At 34.6% G+C, this 19,170-nt stretch overlaps 1 protein-coding gene across 1 annotated transcript in view; it reads left to right on the forward strand.

The window, feature by feature from the left end:
- PARD3 (par-3 family cell polarity regulator) overlaps positions 1-19,170 on the forward strand; it is a 315,093-nt gene that overhangs the window by 21,981 nt on the left and 273,942 nt on the right. The window contains exon 2 of the mRNA XM_029283357.1: positions 428-562. Within this exon, the coding sequence (XP_029139190.1) occupies positions 428-562 (135 nt within the window). The remainder of the gene's footprint in view (positions 1-427; positions 563-19,170) is intronic.

The following is a 19,170-nucleotide window of genomic DNA, read 5'->3' on the forward strand; positions in this document are numbered from 1 at the left end:
GGACGATAGTTAGCCAATACATCTGGGTTCAAGGAAGGCTTCTTAAGAAGGGGCCTCACCACCGCCTCTTTAAGGGCCGTGGGAAAGGTACCCTCCCCCAAAGAAGCGTTGATAATTCCCTGAAGCCAGGCTCGTGTACCCTCCCGGGCCGCCAGTACCAGCCAGGAGGGGCACGGATCCAGCAAACATGTGGCTGCACCATGCTCAGGAATGGAAATTTTGATCCTGATTATAGTTGTAAGTCAAGTTGAAGTTGTTCTATAGCAGATTTGCAGTGCAAGTATTCCAGACAAACTCATTTTGTTTATTGACCAGTCAGTCTTGGTGAGCTATCTTTTAAAGTCTTGCTCTAAGGTTGTTGTCCTTAGACAGTATTTTTTGCTTTGGCTTTATATCATAGGAGTTTCCTCCCTTTGTTTTAAAACAGAAAGACGAAAATTACAGAAGCCTCCCACGGGACACCAGTACCTGGTCTTCTACTCAATTTCAGAGGGATAATGCTCGTTCTTCATTAAGTGCCACTCATCCCATGGTAGATAAATGGCTGGAGAGACAAGAACAGGTAACATATATCTGTTTAAGATAATCTAGTATAAAATATTAATTTTATATACCTTCATAAGCATATAGGCACACAGGTTTATCAAGAGGTAGGCAGTTTGGTAGACCTCCAGAACTTCTGAATTTTAGTTTCTATTAATGTCCTGTATAGTAGTTTCCATTAGTGTCCTGTACAGTACTTTGGCCAGTCCCAAAAGATGGTAGTGTTGGAGACCAAAACATTGAGAGAGTCAAATGTTGCCTATCCTTGCAAAAAAACAAACAAACTTCAAACTGTATTGGCTTCTGAACAACTGATAATGATCAGAAATATAGAGGTCTCTTAAAAAATAAGATATAATTTCAATTTACAGAAGCCAGTTTGGTCTGGTGGTTAAGGCACCAGACTAAAAAGCAGGAGACTGTGAGTTATAGTTCTGATTTAAGAATGAAAGCCAGCTTGGTAATTTTGGGCCAGCCACTCTGACTCAGCGCAAACCTCCTCATAGAGTTGTTGTAGTGGTGAGTATAGGAGAAGGAAGAAGAAATAAGCATGTTCATCACCTTGAGTTATTTATAAAAATAATAAAGGTGGGATAAATAAAATCTAAAAAAAAAGTCTTAACAATGACATTTCTATCTTCCTCATTTTGAAGATAGAAGCACAGAGTTCTAGAGTTCCAGTGTATGTTAATGAATCTGGATGAAAGTATATTGGAAAACAGTGTGCCAGTTCTAGAGATTTCAGTCTTGATCTTTGAGCCATGGTGGCACAGTAGTTAGAATGCAGTATTGCAGGCTAATTCTGCCAAATGCCAGCAGTTCAATCCTGACCGGCTCAAGATTGACTCATTTTACTAAAGTCAGTAAAATGAGGATGCAGGATGTTGGGGGTAAACTGCTTACCGAGGACTATAAAGCAATATGAAGCGGTATATGTCTAAATGCTATTGCTATTAAGTTTTGTATCTGTTATTATTGGTCAGTACTATTTCAGATGAAAAATCAAATATATAATGCACTCCCATTAAAAAATCTGTATACATTCACCTCATCGTAAATATGCAGGAAGATACATGAATTCTCCATCTACAGTTAAACTGTTCATCTGTAATACAAAGAACTTCAGTTCAGTTCAATGTCATGATGCTGTAGGCTTCTAGTGTGGAATAGAAAGTGAGGAGTTTATTATCAAGCTCTTCTTTAAAGAAACATTCACTGTTAATATGTTAATATGTCCTTTAATGAAGTTAGGTTACATGAAATGGAAAATCACAAATTGTGTTTTGTCCTTAATCTTTATGAAATATAATTTATATGGCAGACTAAATAATGAGCCCCAGTAATGTGGGCTATTATTTAGAATGTAGAAGGCTCACTTGTTGGCTGATTTTGCAGGATGTAAGCAAACTATTTATTTGACAAGCTAGCAAAAGCATTTAATGTGGCAGTTGAATTAGAGCTATTAATCTCATAATCTTGTTTTGATTCTGTAGAACATCATAGCCACACCCAACTTTAGTCTATACCAAGATGATAAACCTGGCAGCACATACACTGCACACTGGCTCTGATATTTACCTCATTTTTTCTCTCTTCCACTGGAAAAACATCAAACATGCAAAATCCTTTTAACATTTTTCTGTAGTTTGTTGACTTTGGATGGAAGTAAAACCCATATAGTATTTCTTAGTCTCATGTCAGTTGCTAAACTGAAGACTCTAAAGCTATTGTTATGGTTATTATTTTCTTTTTCTTTTGTCATTAAATTACATGTTTATTTTTGAAAGCAAGTTGAATCAGGAGTCTTACTGGTGACCTTCTAGCAAATGTATACCATTTGCATATTTGAATACATTGCAAATACAGTTATGCATTGTAGTGTTCTAACCCAAAATTTTAAATAAGATATTTATTTTCAAGAAAGTTAAATTACTATTGAGAAGTGATAAAATAAGTCAGAATTTCATTCAATAACTGAGTCCTTTTTCTCCTTAAGTATTTTTCTATGATAGTTTTAAAAAAAATCTATTATATTTGATGTTAATGAGTTTGCATGTACCTAGAAAGAAAAAATTCTTTGGTGATTTCATATCAGTGGGATAATTAATTAAACTGAAATTGTGTAACAGGGCATGAACAACGGAAACAATCCTTAATGAGAACAGAATGGAACAAAGTACTGTAGAGGGTGATGAGGTTTTGCACATGAAAAACATAACTGTGCTTAAAAATTCTGATTCTGAAGACCCTTTTTCTCTCTTTCTCCTTTTAAAGTAGAAACTATTCAGACATTTAATAATACTTATTTGCCATGCTTTGCTTAAAAGAAATTTGGATTATTAATTTGTTTATTCATTTATTTAAGTTCTATAACTGCCCATTTTAGCAAGTGACCGACCCTATGTGGGGTAATCATAATACATAAAAACCAGTTAAACAGCACAAAATAAATATATATGGCACCAAGTAAAATTGTTACTATGGAAGTTAATGTCAGGAAATGGAGTCTTTAACATATCTGGGGCCCTAGGCCCAGACACACAACCAAGTCTTCACTGCCTCGTGAAAGCCAATGGGGTCATAACCATCCTGATAGCTAAAGGCAGAATATTCAAGAGTCAGGAGCTACATCTGAGAAGGCATATCTCCTGGATGCCACCAGCTGAATTCCTTAACTGATGGGACCCACCATATGCCAAACCTGCTTGACTGAATTGGACTTTTTTCCATAATAAAATGGTTAAGCCATATTGGGTAATACTTCCACTGTAACATTCTACCTTCAGTTCACCTTTCCACACTATGAGTGGAATGTATAATTGAATAAATAAATCGGGAAAAGATTTCCAATAAATCTTTCATTTCAGAAAAGAGAATGAGATTTCTAATTAGAAGCCCAAGATTTTCTTCTGAATTATTCCTAGGTAGACTAAATCCCATAAGTAAAAAAATCATCTGAGGAAATCATTAGTTGGCAAAGTTGATTTCAAGACATGGTTGGATACAGACAATGTGCCACTTGATAGTCCTGATCTTTGAATATGATAAAGTGTTTCAAGAAATGGGGTTAATTGAGGAAGGCAATTCGTTCTGAAGAAGTTGGATTTAGCTCAGAACATAATGGTATCAGTAGCCTGAATCACTTGACTGACAATATGTTGGAAGTATTTTGCAGAAATGGGACCTTATGGACACCCATTCTCCATGATTACTTTAGTCCTTAGAAGTGAGAAGGGCCAGATATTTGTCATTGCATTCTTCCCTTCCCTTTTGAGTGAAAAGAAAACAACAACAACAACAGTTTGTCAGTAGATGAGTTTAAAAAAATACTGTAGTCAAAGGACAAAGGTCCTAGACATTCAGGCTTATGTGTTGCTGGTACATGGACACATTGTCTGACAGAAGGGATCATTCAGTCAGTTTGTTAGTGAATTGGGATTAATTTTTTTTGCCATATTGTACTGTTTACTATTTAACTTCTTCCCTACAATTTTAAGTTCAGCAGTTAATTTTCATTTGAGTTTTGTTACATTTATGTTGTACATCATTATTTTTATTGTCTGAATATTGCATTAGTACAACCAACTAAATGTTTAAAGACACAACAGCATCATCTTATTCATGTTTGTCAGAACTGAGTTCTATTAAGTTCAGTTCCTAGGGTTTAGTTTGGATTGAAGACACACACACACACACACACACAGAGGGAGAGGGAGGGAGGGAGGGAGAGAGAGAGAGAGAGAGAGAGAGAGAGACTCCCAGTGGATAACAGTGAAAATTTGGCTTTAGTGAAGAGTTGAGTGAATGTTGTTCAACAGTGCCCTTAATTACTATAGTGCCCAGCTAATGCATAAGTGAAATACATTAGTAGAATTAAAACTTTGTATTTTTATTCCCTTGCTAGGTAATACAGTTAATGAATATAGATCTGACCAAATTAAGATTATTTATTTTAATGCTTTACATCATTGTAAAACTTTTAGCATAGCATAGAACCTTCAAACTTAAATAGAAGCAATCCTCGCAGCCACTTCAAAGATTGTGAAGATTAAAAGTTTCAAGTGCATTAAAGCAATTCCCTTAATTGTGTCTGTAGAGGATATTATATCTTCTGCTATAGATTTCTTTGTTTACAATTCAAAGTATTAGCTAGAACCTGGTACTTAGTACCCTTTTGAACTTGGTACTTAGGGACATTTTCACTGCTGAACTACTCTATAAATAGTTCAGAATACTAGGCTCTAGAAGTGGCTAGTGCCTATCAGAGACATTTTCCATTCATCTTGTAATTTTTTTGATGAGCTACTTTTAATTTAAAAATGAAATGGATAAAATTCACTGATAGAGGGTAATAGGGTTTGTGTTGGGATTTGATGACTTACACGGTGCTAGAAAAGTTAAGCAAGAGTGGATATCAATTATCAATTGGTTATAGTAATTAGAATTCAGAGATTTGTAGTTGATATATCTAAGAATGGTGAAGAGGAGGAGGAGGAGGAGGAGGAAAAGGCCAACAAGTTACTATCTTGTATTTTCCTCAGAGGCATCTGTTTAATCAGTGTTGGGGACAATATATTGAATTGGGAGCCCTTTCATTCAGCTTCCACTCTGTGAAGAGATAATCACACCCTTGTGGATTTTCTAGATGTTTGCAGATCTTTACTGCTTCATATTATCAGAGCTCTGTCGGGAATTGTGCAGCAGATGTCCAAATGAAGTCAGAGATGCTGACATGAACATAGTTTTATATAAATAATATATTTATATCTATATACACATCCAGTGCTTTTTTTGTAAAAAAAAAAAAAAAGTGCCGGAACTCACACACGTCCTACAACCCGCCTTACCTACCTTACAAGGTTTCATCCAAAAAATGGTGCCGGAACTCCGTTGAGAAAAACTCCATGACAAAAAAAGTCCTGTATACATCAAACAGGATAGTCAGGCAAACAGGAGCATCATGAGGTAAATCACAGAGCACACAGGGCATATAGAAGAAAAAGGCGGGGGAAAAAGGGAAACTCCCCATCCATGCCCACAGCAACCAATCACAGTGCAGATTGCCTCATACAGGAGCCAGTGCTCTTCAACCCATCAACCACAACTGTGTGTTCTGGCTCACTGCACAACCCCATTGCTCCAGCTACTAAATTTAAATATCTTAAGAGAGTCCTATAAAGGTGACTTAATAGCTTCATGTGATATCTCTAAAGTGAGTCCTTTAAAGATTTACAAGATAATGCCTCCTCCTTTTATGGATTGTCTTATAGCAGTGCTAAGAAAAGTTATAATGAGGAAAAATTGAATATTAAGTATTAAGTATGTTAAGTGGAAAATACAGCTTATCGAGAGTCCCTCTATAGTTAGAAAAAGAAAAATTTAATACCTGAGAAACAGTGTAGACTGATTTGATGCTCCATATTTCCTCTATGTAAGAGAAAGAAACCAGGACAGAAACCATAAAAGCTGTCCAAGATATCTGTTAGCATTCATCTTTTCAGCATCTACCCATTGATGTGCAATCAGTTTGAAACTTGGTATTTTGTCTGCCAATTTTGAGGTCCTGGGTTATTATTGCAGAACGATGAGACTGAAGCATGAGAAGTTTGCCCCTCTTTTTCCTGTTGGATATTTCATGTTTTCTTGATAATTTAGACTTTGACGAGATAAACAAAGAAATTTCCAGTGCAAGCCTGAGAAATATTAAAGCAAGGTAGCTTCCCATTTGTGGCTCTTATCTTTCTTTCTGCTTGCACATTTTATTTTTTTTACTGATTTTACTGATTTCCTAATTTATAATAATAGTTATTTATTCTCTTATGAGTCTTTTATAAAAGTTACTTCAATATCATGGCTTTATTTGATTGTTCTTTGCACCCACAGCAAAGACAGATAAATTTTATGAATGAATGAATAAATGAAAGAATAAATGCACTAATTCTCAAGAGGGACACATCAGACTCTTTTCAACTGAAGGCTCTAAAGATGGTAAATTCTTTTTGTAATATTTATTTACATCCTGTCTTTATTATTTTTATAAATAGCTCAAGATAGCGAATATACCATTCCTAACTTCTCCTATTTTCCCCACATCAACTGTGAAGTGTTTGGGCTGAGAGAAAGAGTGACTGGCCTAAAGTCACCCACCAGTCTCATGCCTAAAGTAAAACTAGGATTCCTAGTCTCTGATTCCTAGGCTAGCACCTTTAACCACTATACTGAAAAGGCTTTCTATACAGATTTTTGTAGTATTCAGATCTAAAGCATTATAATTGATATAAACACAGAGTATGTTTGTTTTCCAAAATGACAAAGTGGGCTTTAATCCATGAACCCTTTTTCCATTTGACATTTCTTCATGTTAAAAGGGCTGCAAGCCTTCACATTGTGTTGGCAATCGTATTAGCATCCAACTGTTCATCTGGAATCTTTCTTCCAGAAGGAGGGGTGAACAAAGAATTACATCTCTTTTGGAGCAAAATGTCATTGGAACAAATCATAGCATGCACAGCAGCATGGCAGCTATTTGGAGTGTAGAAAGTTGAAAATCAGTACATATAAAGGAATAATAATCTGCTAGTGGAACATTCTGCTCATTTCATCAAATTTAAGCTGTTAGATGTATAATGTCAGGCTTCTCTTGTCAAACATTAGAACTAGAAGCAATGCCAAGAGGCATCCAAGGCTGCAGACCTCTGATAAGCATGGTTATTGCACATACACCCCGCAAGCTGTTATGAAAGAATTCCAATAATTGCTCTGTATCAAATTCAAGCCCTATTTATAGTGACTTCAGTGTTCCAAGTGGTGTTCCTTCTTTTGCTGACCATATGGTGCAAAGGACTTATAATCTCTCACTTTTGGGCAGTTGTTACTATGATAATAGGCTAGACTGCTTGCTTCTACCTTTGCCAGAATTGATGCTTGCATATATCTTCCCCTTTCCAGCAAAAAATCAAGATAATGTATGTACCACGCTCCACTTTTTCTCCATAATGATCAAATGGAATAAGTTCAACTGTGTCAGTAGAGTAACACCTTAACCACTACTCAACATTCTAACTTTCACTTTTAATAAAATAGTCCTTTTTTTAAAAAAATGCTGGCATCTTGTTTTATTGTATTTGTTTCAAGCCTTTATACCCATACTTCATCAGAAAGTCAGAACACTTATCAGATCTATGAAAGAAGATTATCCTTGACTTTAAGCTTGTCATCCATAAAGACAAAGGTTGAAAGGGGGAAATTGGAAATGACTTTAAAAAAAAAACAACAACCACCATAGTATTCTTGAATGGTGCACTACAGGCAGTTGAACTATATAAAAATGGCAAATAAAGAGAATACCACATAATGATGTCAGTAACCACTTGTATTTGATGTAGCCTGAACTTCACTTGTATGCTAAAATAAACAATCCTTAAAAGTGCTTGAGTAAGGCTGAAATTATTTTCAGAAAGACTTCAGCTGAAATCTGATGGTTTCTTGTCCCTTCTGCTACAATAGATAATGCTTGGGGTTGTACTGATAATCTCTTCTAGACGATTGTCCCTTTGCTCATCCTTACAGGACAGCGGTTAAAAGGAACAATGAATTAAGGTGGCTGCTTTTTCTTATTAACTCCTTTCTAGTCATTTGCCCTCAATAAATGAAGCCTTTTCTATCACTTTATTCTTCCTGGGTAATTGGGCCCATGGCAAGTCTGTTCCCCTACATTGGAATTTCACTTTAGCCTACATATTTTTCCCATTTTGAAAGAAGACTTTTGTAATGCTTTGAAGTTTTAAATAACAATATTGTTCCAAGACATAGTAAATAGAGTTTGAAATCAGTTTTTCCAATTGTATTAGTTGAAAGTAACTTTAAAGAATAAAAGAAAAATGCTGATTTTCTAGCTTTAATTCAATATGCCTACTTAAAAAAACTTTAAAAAAAAAGAAAAGAAAATAAGTGTCATAAAGAATAAATTATTGGAGTGAGACAAGAATTGTACATAGATATAGAGATATAGCAAAAAAAGATCAAATATAGTAGGTTTTATACTCTTTTACTCCAATTGTTTCTTATTTCTAGTTATGAAAAGTGAAAATAATGGTAATGCTGCTGTTTGATAATGTTACTGGAGATTGTCAAGAATACACTTTATTTTGGAAACTCTGAATATCATTCCATAACTATGTGTTTTAATTGTTGTTTTATCCGTGGTTAGTGATTGTGGCCAGAATTACAAGGATCTGTTTTATGTTCAGTAAAAAACTTAAACAGGGCTATTGCTATGTGTAATTTTTTTTAATGGACTACAAGAAATCCAGATGCCTTATCAAAAAGTCTTTCAGAAAGGTTTTTATTTGAAGAATGCTTTTGCCATATGGCAACAAAGGCTAATGGAATAATGGAATAAGTTCAAAACTCTTTTGGATGAACTGAACTATACACACTATTTCTTGGATTCAGGCTATTGTTTTTAGGAGTCACACAGTCTTGACATGAAGTTGGAGGAAGACATACTGATTGACTTTAGGCAAAGTGATTAATTTGCCTACATAAAACTTTGAATGATCCATGATCATGAACTTTCATGATGTATTTTGACTAGAATAAAAGGCAAATTACATTGCGTTCAAGAATCTGTGACAAAATTATACTTAATGAATTTAAATGATTCCATTCTATACATATGTTTTATTCTTATCTATTATGATTCCTGCTTAGAAAGATTGAGTTATGTTTGGCTTCTATATATAGCTCTAACATTATATTGTGAATTTGTTTCTATACGCATGCACTATTCCCAAAGATAAATTTGCTAGTACCAGTTGATTGTATAATAACTCTTAATGTTAGGACTGTTGCTCATGTTGCTGTTTTTTCCAGTACAATGAATAGGAATATCCAAGTGTTTTCTGTCTGAATTATTTGGGTCATATTTTGGATTGAGGAAGGCCATCTAACTAAGTAATTGTAACTTTGTTTTCCAGGAGTTTGTGGTTGAGTTGTTGGTCATGCCTTATTGATTTCCAACAATACATTTACAGATTGATATTCAATAAGTACACTATCAACAAAATTCTTAAGTAGGTTATTTAGACATGTTTTTTTAAAAGCTTTTACTTTAGATTGATTTTGTGCCATCAGGTTGTTGTCGATTGTTAGCAACCACATAAATAGAATTTCTCCATGATGATCTGTCCCTAAACTTTTTTTTTTTTTAGTTCTTTTACTGGTGCACTCATAACCATGTCTGCTTCTGTCATCTTTTCCAGCATTAGAGTTTTCCCCAGAGAGTTCGATCTTTGCCTAATGTGTCCAAGCAAGATAATTTGAATCTGGTCATTTGTATCTCCAGTTTGGGTTAATGTGTTCAATGATATTTTTCTTGGCTGTTCATGGTATTCTTAGAAGTTTTTTTTGAACACCAAAGTTCAAAAGCATCAATATGCTTCCAATCCTATTTTTTCAAAGTCCAATTTTTGGTTCTATAGATGTCACAGAGAATATCATTCTTGCACAGTTCTGATTTTTATGGGTATAGAGACAACCTAGTATATTAGTGTCTTTCCCAAGGCCTTTGTGACTTTGGTTTAATTAACTATTCTCTTCCTTCTTTGGTTTAATTAACTATTCTCTTCCTTCAATAAAAGTAGGTGTAATACATTGAAACATGTAATTAACTCCATAACTCTATTCCAGATAGCTTCTGATCCTACCCATTCAATGAGGCATACCAATGATCTTTGGTTTATTTGCATGTAGCTATAGTTCTATCACTGCCTACTGTATTTTGAGGATGTTTAGGTTGGTCCTGTCAGGAAATGATGGATTCAGTTGATTTCCATATGAATTTTTAATTTTTTCTCCTGAATGCTTGTTGATGTTTCATGATTTGTATTATATATCATTAAAATCTGGCTTTGTTGGAAATGTGCAATTTATAAATATGATAAATGCACTTCTAACAGGAGATATGTTATAGCAGATTTGTATTTATTTATTATTCAAATGTATGCAGCTATCCATCTTTAATAAAATATACACCTACATACAAAAACAAAAAAAACAATGCCAGGTAAAAAAAGAAAGTCCTCAATCAACATAGGGCAAAAATACAAGTTTTCATTAATATTCTGTCATAAATGTTGAGGGCAATTACTGAGCACCCTTTTCCACTTCATAGAACCATACAAGTTTCTTGATTTTCTGAGAAGCTTAGAAAAAGTAGATTAAGCAGCAGAGGATCACTGGTAAAAGTCATTGGGAATTTTTGACATCAACACAAACATCCAGAATTTTCTGTGTAATGTCTTAGTGATTGTTTCTACTACAATAGTAGATAACAAAAAGTGTTATCCAGAGATCTTACAGATGAGAATTTATGTGCTTATCTTGTACAGCTACATAAATTTTATGGGTATAAGCTATATGGGTGAGCTCATTTTCATATTATTACTAACTGCAGAAGGATGCTGATTCACAACCTGAACCCTTATTAATAGCATATGAGGATCAATCTGCTAAGACTAACTGTGAGTAGGAATAAAATTTAGAAATTTTAGATAAATCAGGCTAAAATACATAGCCTTAGCTGCAGTAATAATCAACAAGTCATGTCATAGAAATATCACAATAGCACACTTGCATGTAAATCATGACATCTATGAAAAAAATGTGATCATGCATGTTTGTCAATCTGTGCCCTCTTCTCATAGTAAACCACTGTTTTTGTCTAGAAGGTTTGTAAGTACTAACTTTTAAATCCCTTAACATTGGTCATATTGGTTGGGGTGAAGTACACAAAATCTGGATGGTAAAGTTACTTGTCCTTGATTTAGCCTCTATAGATAAGATGGAACATATAGAAGGGACAGCTTAATTTGTAAAGGAGAAATGGCCATTATAAAGTAAATGAAAAAATCAATATGATGTTTGAGTAGTTATTCTTAAATTTTAGGCTAATCATAATATAAGAAATTTAAGAATTATATTTAGAAAATAATTCCTTATTAGATGTCCCTTGAGAACGTTACTAGCATATCCATGTACATCATTATTTTTAATAAAACATACAAGTGATTGGAAATATTCAGAAGGTAGAAGAAATAACACTAATTTTTTTTAAAAAGTACTTGCTTTTTCTTAGAAAAGTTTTTTTTTTATAAAAGAAAAGTATCTCTTTAGGCACACATTCTCCCTTCCACTATAGTTTAATATTTCCCTATTTTTATAATATATCCTGAAGCCAATAATGGAGAATATTTGTAGCTCACAAAGAGAAAATATGACCACCCTAGACCAAGCCAAGTCCAAAAATGCTAGAGAATTTCTAGAAGCTTGGCACTCTCACAAATTAGCCATCAATAGACACATAGACAAAAACAATATCTATATACTGTACAAAAGAGACAATCAAAAAGGGGACAAAAAGTTCAAAATTCCTCCCCACCAGTGATCAACACCCATATGAGCATAGGTTAACTCCAAGATTAACATCAGACCAACAATCAAGAAGTATCAATACTGCAATCAAGGAACTGCCAAACAAACTAACAATAAACAGGACAACCAAAGAACCTCCAAGACCACTCCCACCAACATTGACAGGGCAAACCATTAGAATATAAACTGAAAACAAACCCTGTGCCTTACTAGCATTGGTGATGTTGCCTAGTTATCAAATGTCTGCAAGAAAACAACCAAGCTCAGAGATCTCCAAGGATTCCACATCTGAAGCACAGATGTGAAGAACTGAGAATGCTGATGTTGGGAGACAAATACACACAGAAAACTTAGATGTCTTGCTCTAACTGGGTAACCTGTAACCGGTAATGGTGCTCTCAACATTTTGAGCCAGTATGTAGAAAACCCTACTAGGAATTCTGGAACCTATCAGGAGGGTGCCATATTAAGAAGGTTCCTTTAAAAGATGCTGGAGGCAGCTATCTAAAACTGCTTGTGATCATCAGCACTAAGCCTACAGACAAACATTTTTCCTTTCTTAATTGTGAAAGCACTTGTTGGCAGTATGTTTCCATTTTCAGCAACTGCACTAGAATTCATTCTAAAGTAATGATTGAAATCACAAACTTTCAAAGAGATTAAAGGACCAACAGAGTTATTAAAGAAGGTTGGTGTGGAATTCCACAAAATAGAACCTTGGAAAGCTCTTACTCTGCTTTCATCTGATACGTAAAGCTTGGAAGTGTATCCAAGAGAAAATAAGTGAAAATGCTCATAAATAGCCAAATCTCTATCAGGCCTATCATATTAAAACCTGCAAATGGATTTTATGTGTCACCTTTTATTTCACTTCTTCTTTTTTTAAAAAAGCACGAATAGTTTCTTTGATCGCAGATATTAAATTTCACAGTGTAGAGTGATTTAATTTTCTTTCAGTTTGGAATGATTGTCAGTGGCAGTATTAGTATTATAATACACATTTTAAGCTATTCTTTCTGCAATGAGAAATTGGAGCTGTTCCACAACCTGGAAATTAGATACTTCTATTCTAGTGTTGGATTGTGAAAGCTGGAAACTTCAGAATCTTGCTTTTATCAGCATTTATTTGGAAAAGGACATACTTCCATACAATCCTCTTGCTTTTAAGATTGTAGAAAAGATTGTGGAAGAGGTTTTTCTTTCAGTTACAGCATTGTTAGAGGTATGTTTTGATGGAAAAATGAAAGCTTCCTCGGTACCACAGGTTTTTATTCAGAAACTAACCAGTTTGAGATTATTTTTTAACTAATTAGGAACTTTCCAATTCTTTTTCGTTTATAGGTAGTCTTGAATTACATCCATTCAATTAGTGTTGTTACAATGGCACTAAAAAAAGTGACTTGTGACCAGTTTTCATACATGCGACATTGCAGCATCTCCATAGCCACATGGTGAAAAGTCAGGTGCTTGGCAACTGGCATGTACTTATGACAGTTGCACTGCCCCAGGTTGATGTGATCACCATTTTGTAATCTTACCAGCCAGCTTTTGACAAGCAAAACTGAATTTGCTTAACAACAGCATGATTAGTTTGACAACAGTGATTTGTTTTAACACCTGTGGTAAAAAAGGTGATAAAATGGGCAAAACTTACTTAACAACTGTGTTGCTTAGCAATAGAAATTTTGGGCTCAATTGTGGTCTTTATTCAAAGACTACCTATATGTATTTTTATTGTGCACTGAATTGACTCATTTGGATAGTGTGCATGTTTTCTTGCAGATACTTCATTTCCAGCTTTTGTCCTTGGTTTAGAACCATTTTATTTAGCAACCATTTGACAGCACTGAAAAATGTGACTTACAACTGATCCTTGCACTTAGGGTTGTCACAGCATCCACCAGTCACATAGTCAAAATTTGGGAGCTTTATGATGGTTTCAAGATCATGTGATCATTATTTGTGACCTTCTCAACCAGCAAGCAAAGTCAATGGAGAAAGCTTAATTGACTTAATGATCAACTGATTCACATAACAATTGCTGTCATTCATTTAATAACTGTGGCAAAAAAAATATAAATATTGACATGACTCACTTCATAACTGTCTTGCTTAGCAACAGAATTTCTGGTGCCAATTGTGGCCATAAGTTGAGGACACCTAGAGTAACCTCTAGATACATTGGAACACATTTGGAAGATTCTTCATGTTGTCATCCTGCTCTGTTCTGCGTCTTTAAATTACACAACAGTACATGGATTTAATCTAAGTCTCTACAAAACATTTTGAATTTGAAACATTTGAATTTGAGACATTTTGAATTTGAAACATCTTGAATTTGAAACATCCTACTTTAAATATGAAATAATTAAAAAAACAGCTCCCATGAACATTTTGGAACAGTTTTGAAAGAAGCTCCCTAAATTGATTGAAAAAGTCTGTTTCATACTTGAAAAGTTAGAATTTGAGGGTGCCTAATTTTACTTATTAATTGTTCCATCTGAAGCACAGTATTAATATTTTTGTAGGATCCATTTTAAGATACATAGTACATTAAAAAGAAATACCTATCTTAAGATAGCTTAAAAAGGATTCATGATGAAAAAATTTAGCAGTAAATACTATTCTGATCACATGAAAGGCATTCTAGCCTTTCTAATTTATTTAGTATTTAATGCTCCAGAGGGACCAATTTTCATGAGAAATTTGTTTTGATAATCACAAACAGACTTAATACGGTAATTTTCTCATGAAGCATGGGCTAAAGTTTTGCATTAATGACCTGAAACTTTCCCAAAGTGGGATACATTTTTGTTCAAAGTCCAAGAAAAATAATGTTGGCGTTATGAGGGGAAAAGAGAGAAAAGTTATTGTTAGTGTTTTAAAGCTATTTTCATATATGTCACTTTGCAAAAACGTGATAAGAATTCAAGTCTGTTCTAATATTTCATTAATATTTTATTTATTTTATTTATTTATTTATTATTTTAATTTATATACCGCCCTTCTCCCATAGGACTCAGGGCGGTTCACAGCATATTAAAACAAATAATATACCCAAAATACAAAAAATACACAATACAAAAATACAAAAGAATAAACCCTGATAAAAGCCGAATTAAAACCAAATATTCCCAGCTGTGTTACCGATTAAAANATGCCATGGATCGCTTTAAAGGTGGTAACTAACACCTTAAAGCGCACCCGGAAGACCACTGGTAACCAGTGCAGCTCGCGCAGCAGCGGTGTTACATGGGAGCGACGAGTCCCTCCCAACACCGCCCGCGCGGCCGCATTCTGGACCAGTTGGAGTCTCCGGGTGCTCCTCAGAGGGAGCCCCATGTAGAGAGCATATTTTTGGAGGCTGTCTTTTTATCAGTTATTTTTAGTGATATTCTAGTAGAAGATTGCATTATGAAAATAGTGGGGTTTCATATACAAATAGAAATGTGAAGAAAATTTCATTGAGTCTCTTGCATGTCTGAGCATGAATTCTAATATTGTTCCAATAATCTTGCTTCCACTCCCAACTTCAGGTATCACTCTTTCATGGTAGTCAAAACTTTAAATGTTTCATTTGATCAGATTTATATATAGCCTCTTTTTGCCAATGATTTTAAAGGCTATTCTCCAATTGCTTGTATACCTGGTTACTATGAGTTTTAAAAATGAAAATATATTCACTTGCCTTCTTCTTTAACATTATTTATATACTATACTTTTTAGGCATGCAGGTTTTGTACAGTGATTAGTGACAGTCATCAAGATAATTTTTAATAACATTTGTCCCTTCTAAGGACATGCTATTTTCTTTGGAAAAAAATTAAGTTAAACTGAGAGAAAATGTTAGAAATTGTTATTTCTGTTTCAGATATTATTTTTGAATGTTAAAATACCACACATTCTCTTGAAACAACTTGGGTGCTTGAAGAAAGGGTGAAGGACACTGTTTGATGTCAAGCAATATTGTGAAACCTTTTCACAACATCTATCATATGTCAGGAAATGCACAAATATAGCTATTTCGATTGTTAGAACTTCTTAACACCCTCTAGAGACCTTCTGATATTTACTTTGCCTTTCTTTGGTAGCTCTCTTTTCTACTGTTTAAGAAGTTAGCTTCACAATCTTAAAGGACAGGTTGCCTTTGATCGAGTCTGTCTGTTGTGCAAATAATACAAAACAATAAGAATAAATTTATGCTTACTCTGTTCTGCAAAAATTGCAACAAACAACCTTTAGGTAATTTGGATTAAGCAGTCTGAGCTTCCTATTTTTTTTTTTAATTTCTCTAAAAACCTCATCCAAAAAACTTTAAATGCCATTAACTACCTTATCTGATTTCATGATAATAGTTGCCTGAGGCAAACAGTTTTCTGCTAAATATCTATTATACTTAATATATTTATGTTAGTTGAGCTTTATTAGTAAGTTTACCATACCTGTAGTAATACAATTTTATGTTTTTAATATTGGTAAGAATTGGTCAGTTGTTTGGTAGCTGGGGCTGCAACTAAATCTTAATGTTGCTACTTATATCTTGGTTCACGATTTAAATGTGTGCTGCTATATTCTTTCACACACCCCATAAGAATTAATTGAATGCTGTTTGAAATTAAATTTGGACAGGAAAACTATTTAATTTTATTTATTATTTTCATTTTACTGGCCTCTAGTAAGAGAAAATATGCCCTTGATTATATTAATATGAAACTATCATTATAAATTTGCATATTGATTTCCCCTCGACTTAATTTGCAAAATTAGGGAATAAGATTAACAATAATTTTTTATACGGCTTCCTTCCAGCTTTCTTCCAGTTTTCAAAACATGTCCTTGTATTTCTCACAGCCCTCCACATTTAAGCAATCAAGCAGACAGCAGAGTAGGGGTTGCCAGTTTTCCAAGAATCCAAGTTAAAATATTTCACTTTAAATCAAGTGAAAAAATATTAATTTCATTATTGTTAATAATAATAATAATAATAATAATAATAATAATAATAATAATAATAATAATAATAATAATAATAATAATAATAATAATAATAATAATAATAATAATAATAATAATAATAATAATAATAATAATAATAGAGTTAGAAGGGACCTTGGAGGACTTCTAGTGCAACCCTCTGCTCAGGCAGGAAACCTTGTTCCATTTCAGACAAATGGTTGTCCAATCTCTTCTTAAAGACTTCCAGTGTTGGAGCATTCACAACTTCTGGAGGCAAGTTGTTCCACTGATTAATTGTTCTAACTGTCAGGAAATTTCTCCTTAGTTCTAAGTTGCTTCTCTCTTTGATCCGTTTCACCCATTGTTTCTTGTCCTGTCTTCAGGTGCTTTGGAGAATAGCTCGGCTCCCTCTTCTTTGTGGCAACCCCTGAGATATTGGAACACTGGTATCATATCACCCCTCATCCTTCTCTTCAATAAACTAGACATACCCAATTCCAGCAACCATTCCTTATATGTTTTAGCCCCCAGTCCTCTGATCGTCTTTGTTGCTCTTCTCTGTATTCTTTCTAGAGTCTCAACATCTCTTTTACATCATGGTGACCAAAACTAGATGCAGTATTCCAAGTGTGGCCTTACCAAGGCATTGTAAAGTGGTATTAACACTTCACGAGATCTTGATTCTATCCCTCTGTTAATGCAGCCTAGCACTGTGTTGGCTTTTTTGGCAGCTGCAGGCTCATATTTAGGTGATTGTCCACTAGGAATCTGAGATCCCTTTCACAGTTGCTACTATTGAGCAAGGTACCACCTATACTATACCTGTGCATTTGGTTTTTCTTGCCTAAATGTAGAACCTTGCTTTTTTCACCATTGAATTTCATTTTGGTAGATAGTTCTCAATGTTCAAGTCTGTCAAGATCCTTTTGTATCTTAAGCCTGTCTTCTGGAGTGTTGGCTATTCCTGCCAGCTTCATGTCATCTGAAATTTGATGAGTTCTCTATCTATCCCCTCATCCAAATCAGTCTGTTCTCTTAATGTGACACTGTATTTTTAAGAGAACAATTTGAATTTTACTAGCAATGCCAATTATTGTTTTGCCTGCTCAGGGGTTTTGAAGTCTTTTTGAGGTTTCGCCATTCACAAATAATATTTCCCAGTATTCACCTCATGCAGGAACCAGTGCAAAATCCAATGAATCCAATTCTGAAGTCCGAGAACACAGAGAAAGTCTGTAAAGTTCGGAGTTCCTAAGACAAGTCCATGGTCTTAGCACATATCACGAAACCAAAATCCAAGTCTGAGAAGCAAAATCCAGTTGTAAGTTAAAGCTTAAGTCCAAAAGCAAGAGTCACGATGGCAGATCAGATACATATCAAGAAACATATAAATTGTTTCCAATGTTGCTTGCTCCACGCACCAGACGAAGTACCTGCCAATCAGTGTAACTCATTATGAGGGGCAAAGTTGCTTCTTTGTGAGTAGCCTCACCAACCTCCATTTGTGCCTCCCTCCTCTTGGCCCCAAGTGCCCTGGGATCTGGCGGGAGAGGCAATTCCTTCTCATCCCTGCTGAGAGGCTGCAGCTATGCCTCTTCTCCATCCTCTGCTTCTGCCTGGTCTCTACCCTCTCTTTATCAGCCAGATTCTCATTGGGTCGCTCCTCCAGCCCTTCTGAGGTTCCTAGCCTTCCTTCCTCCTCTTGCTCAATCTCAGAGTCCCCCATGTCTTCCAGGTTCCTGAAGCTGGCTCTGCCTTGACATCTGAGCTAAACTTCTAGGGCATCCATTACAATTGTGCTTTTGTACATAGTTGAGTTTTATACAAGCATCCTTTTCTCTGAGCCATAGTATATTCTGTCTCCATGGGGAGGAGACTCTATATTTATAAAATATATAAAATAGGATTCTAATATATAAAATAGAATACTGACAGCTGCAGAACATTACATGCAGTCTGCCTTGTACTGAATGGATGCACCCTTAGACAATGTTAATATTAAATGTCATATGTAAACAATATGAATCAAGACTAATAACATTTAGGTGAAGCACAACAGAAATTAAGAGAATATGAATCTGCAAAGCATATTCATTTTCTAAATCTATTGTAGCTATATTTAGCACTGTGATTTTTAGCAGAATCCTTATTTGTTCAATGTATTATTTAGATAGCTATAAATACTATATTTTATACATTTTAACTTCTTTTCATAAAGTCTTGTGCATTTTCCCTCCT

Source organism: Protobothrops mucrosquamatus, unplaced genomic scaffold, assembly GCF_001527695.2.
Source record: "Protobothrops mucrosquamatus isolate PMUCROS unplaced genomic scaffold, P.Mucros_1.0 scaffold61, whole genome shotgun sequence".
Lineage (NCBI taxonomy): Eukaryota > Metazoa > Chordata > Lepidosauria > Squamata > Viperidae > Protobothrops > Protobothrops mucrosquamatus.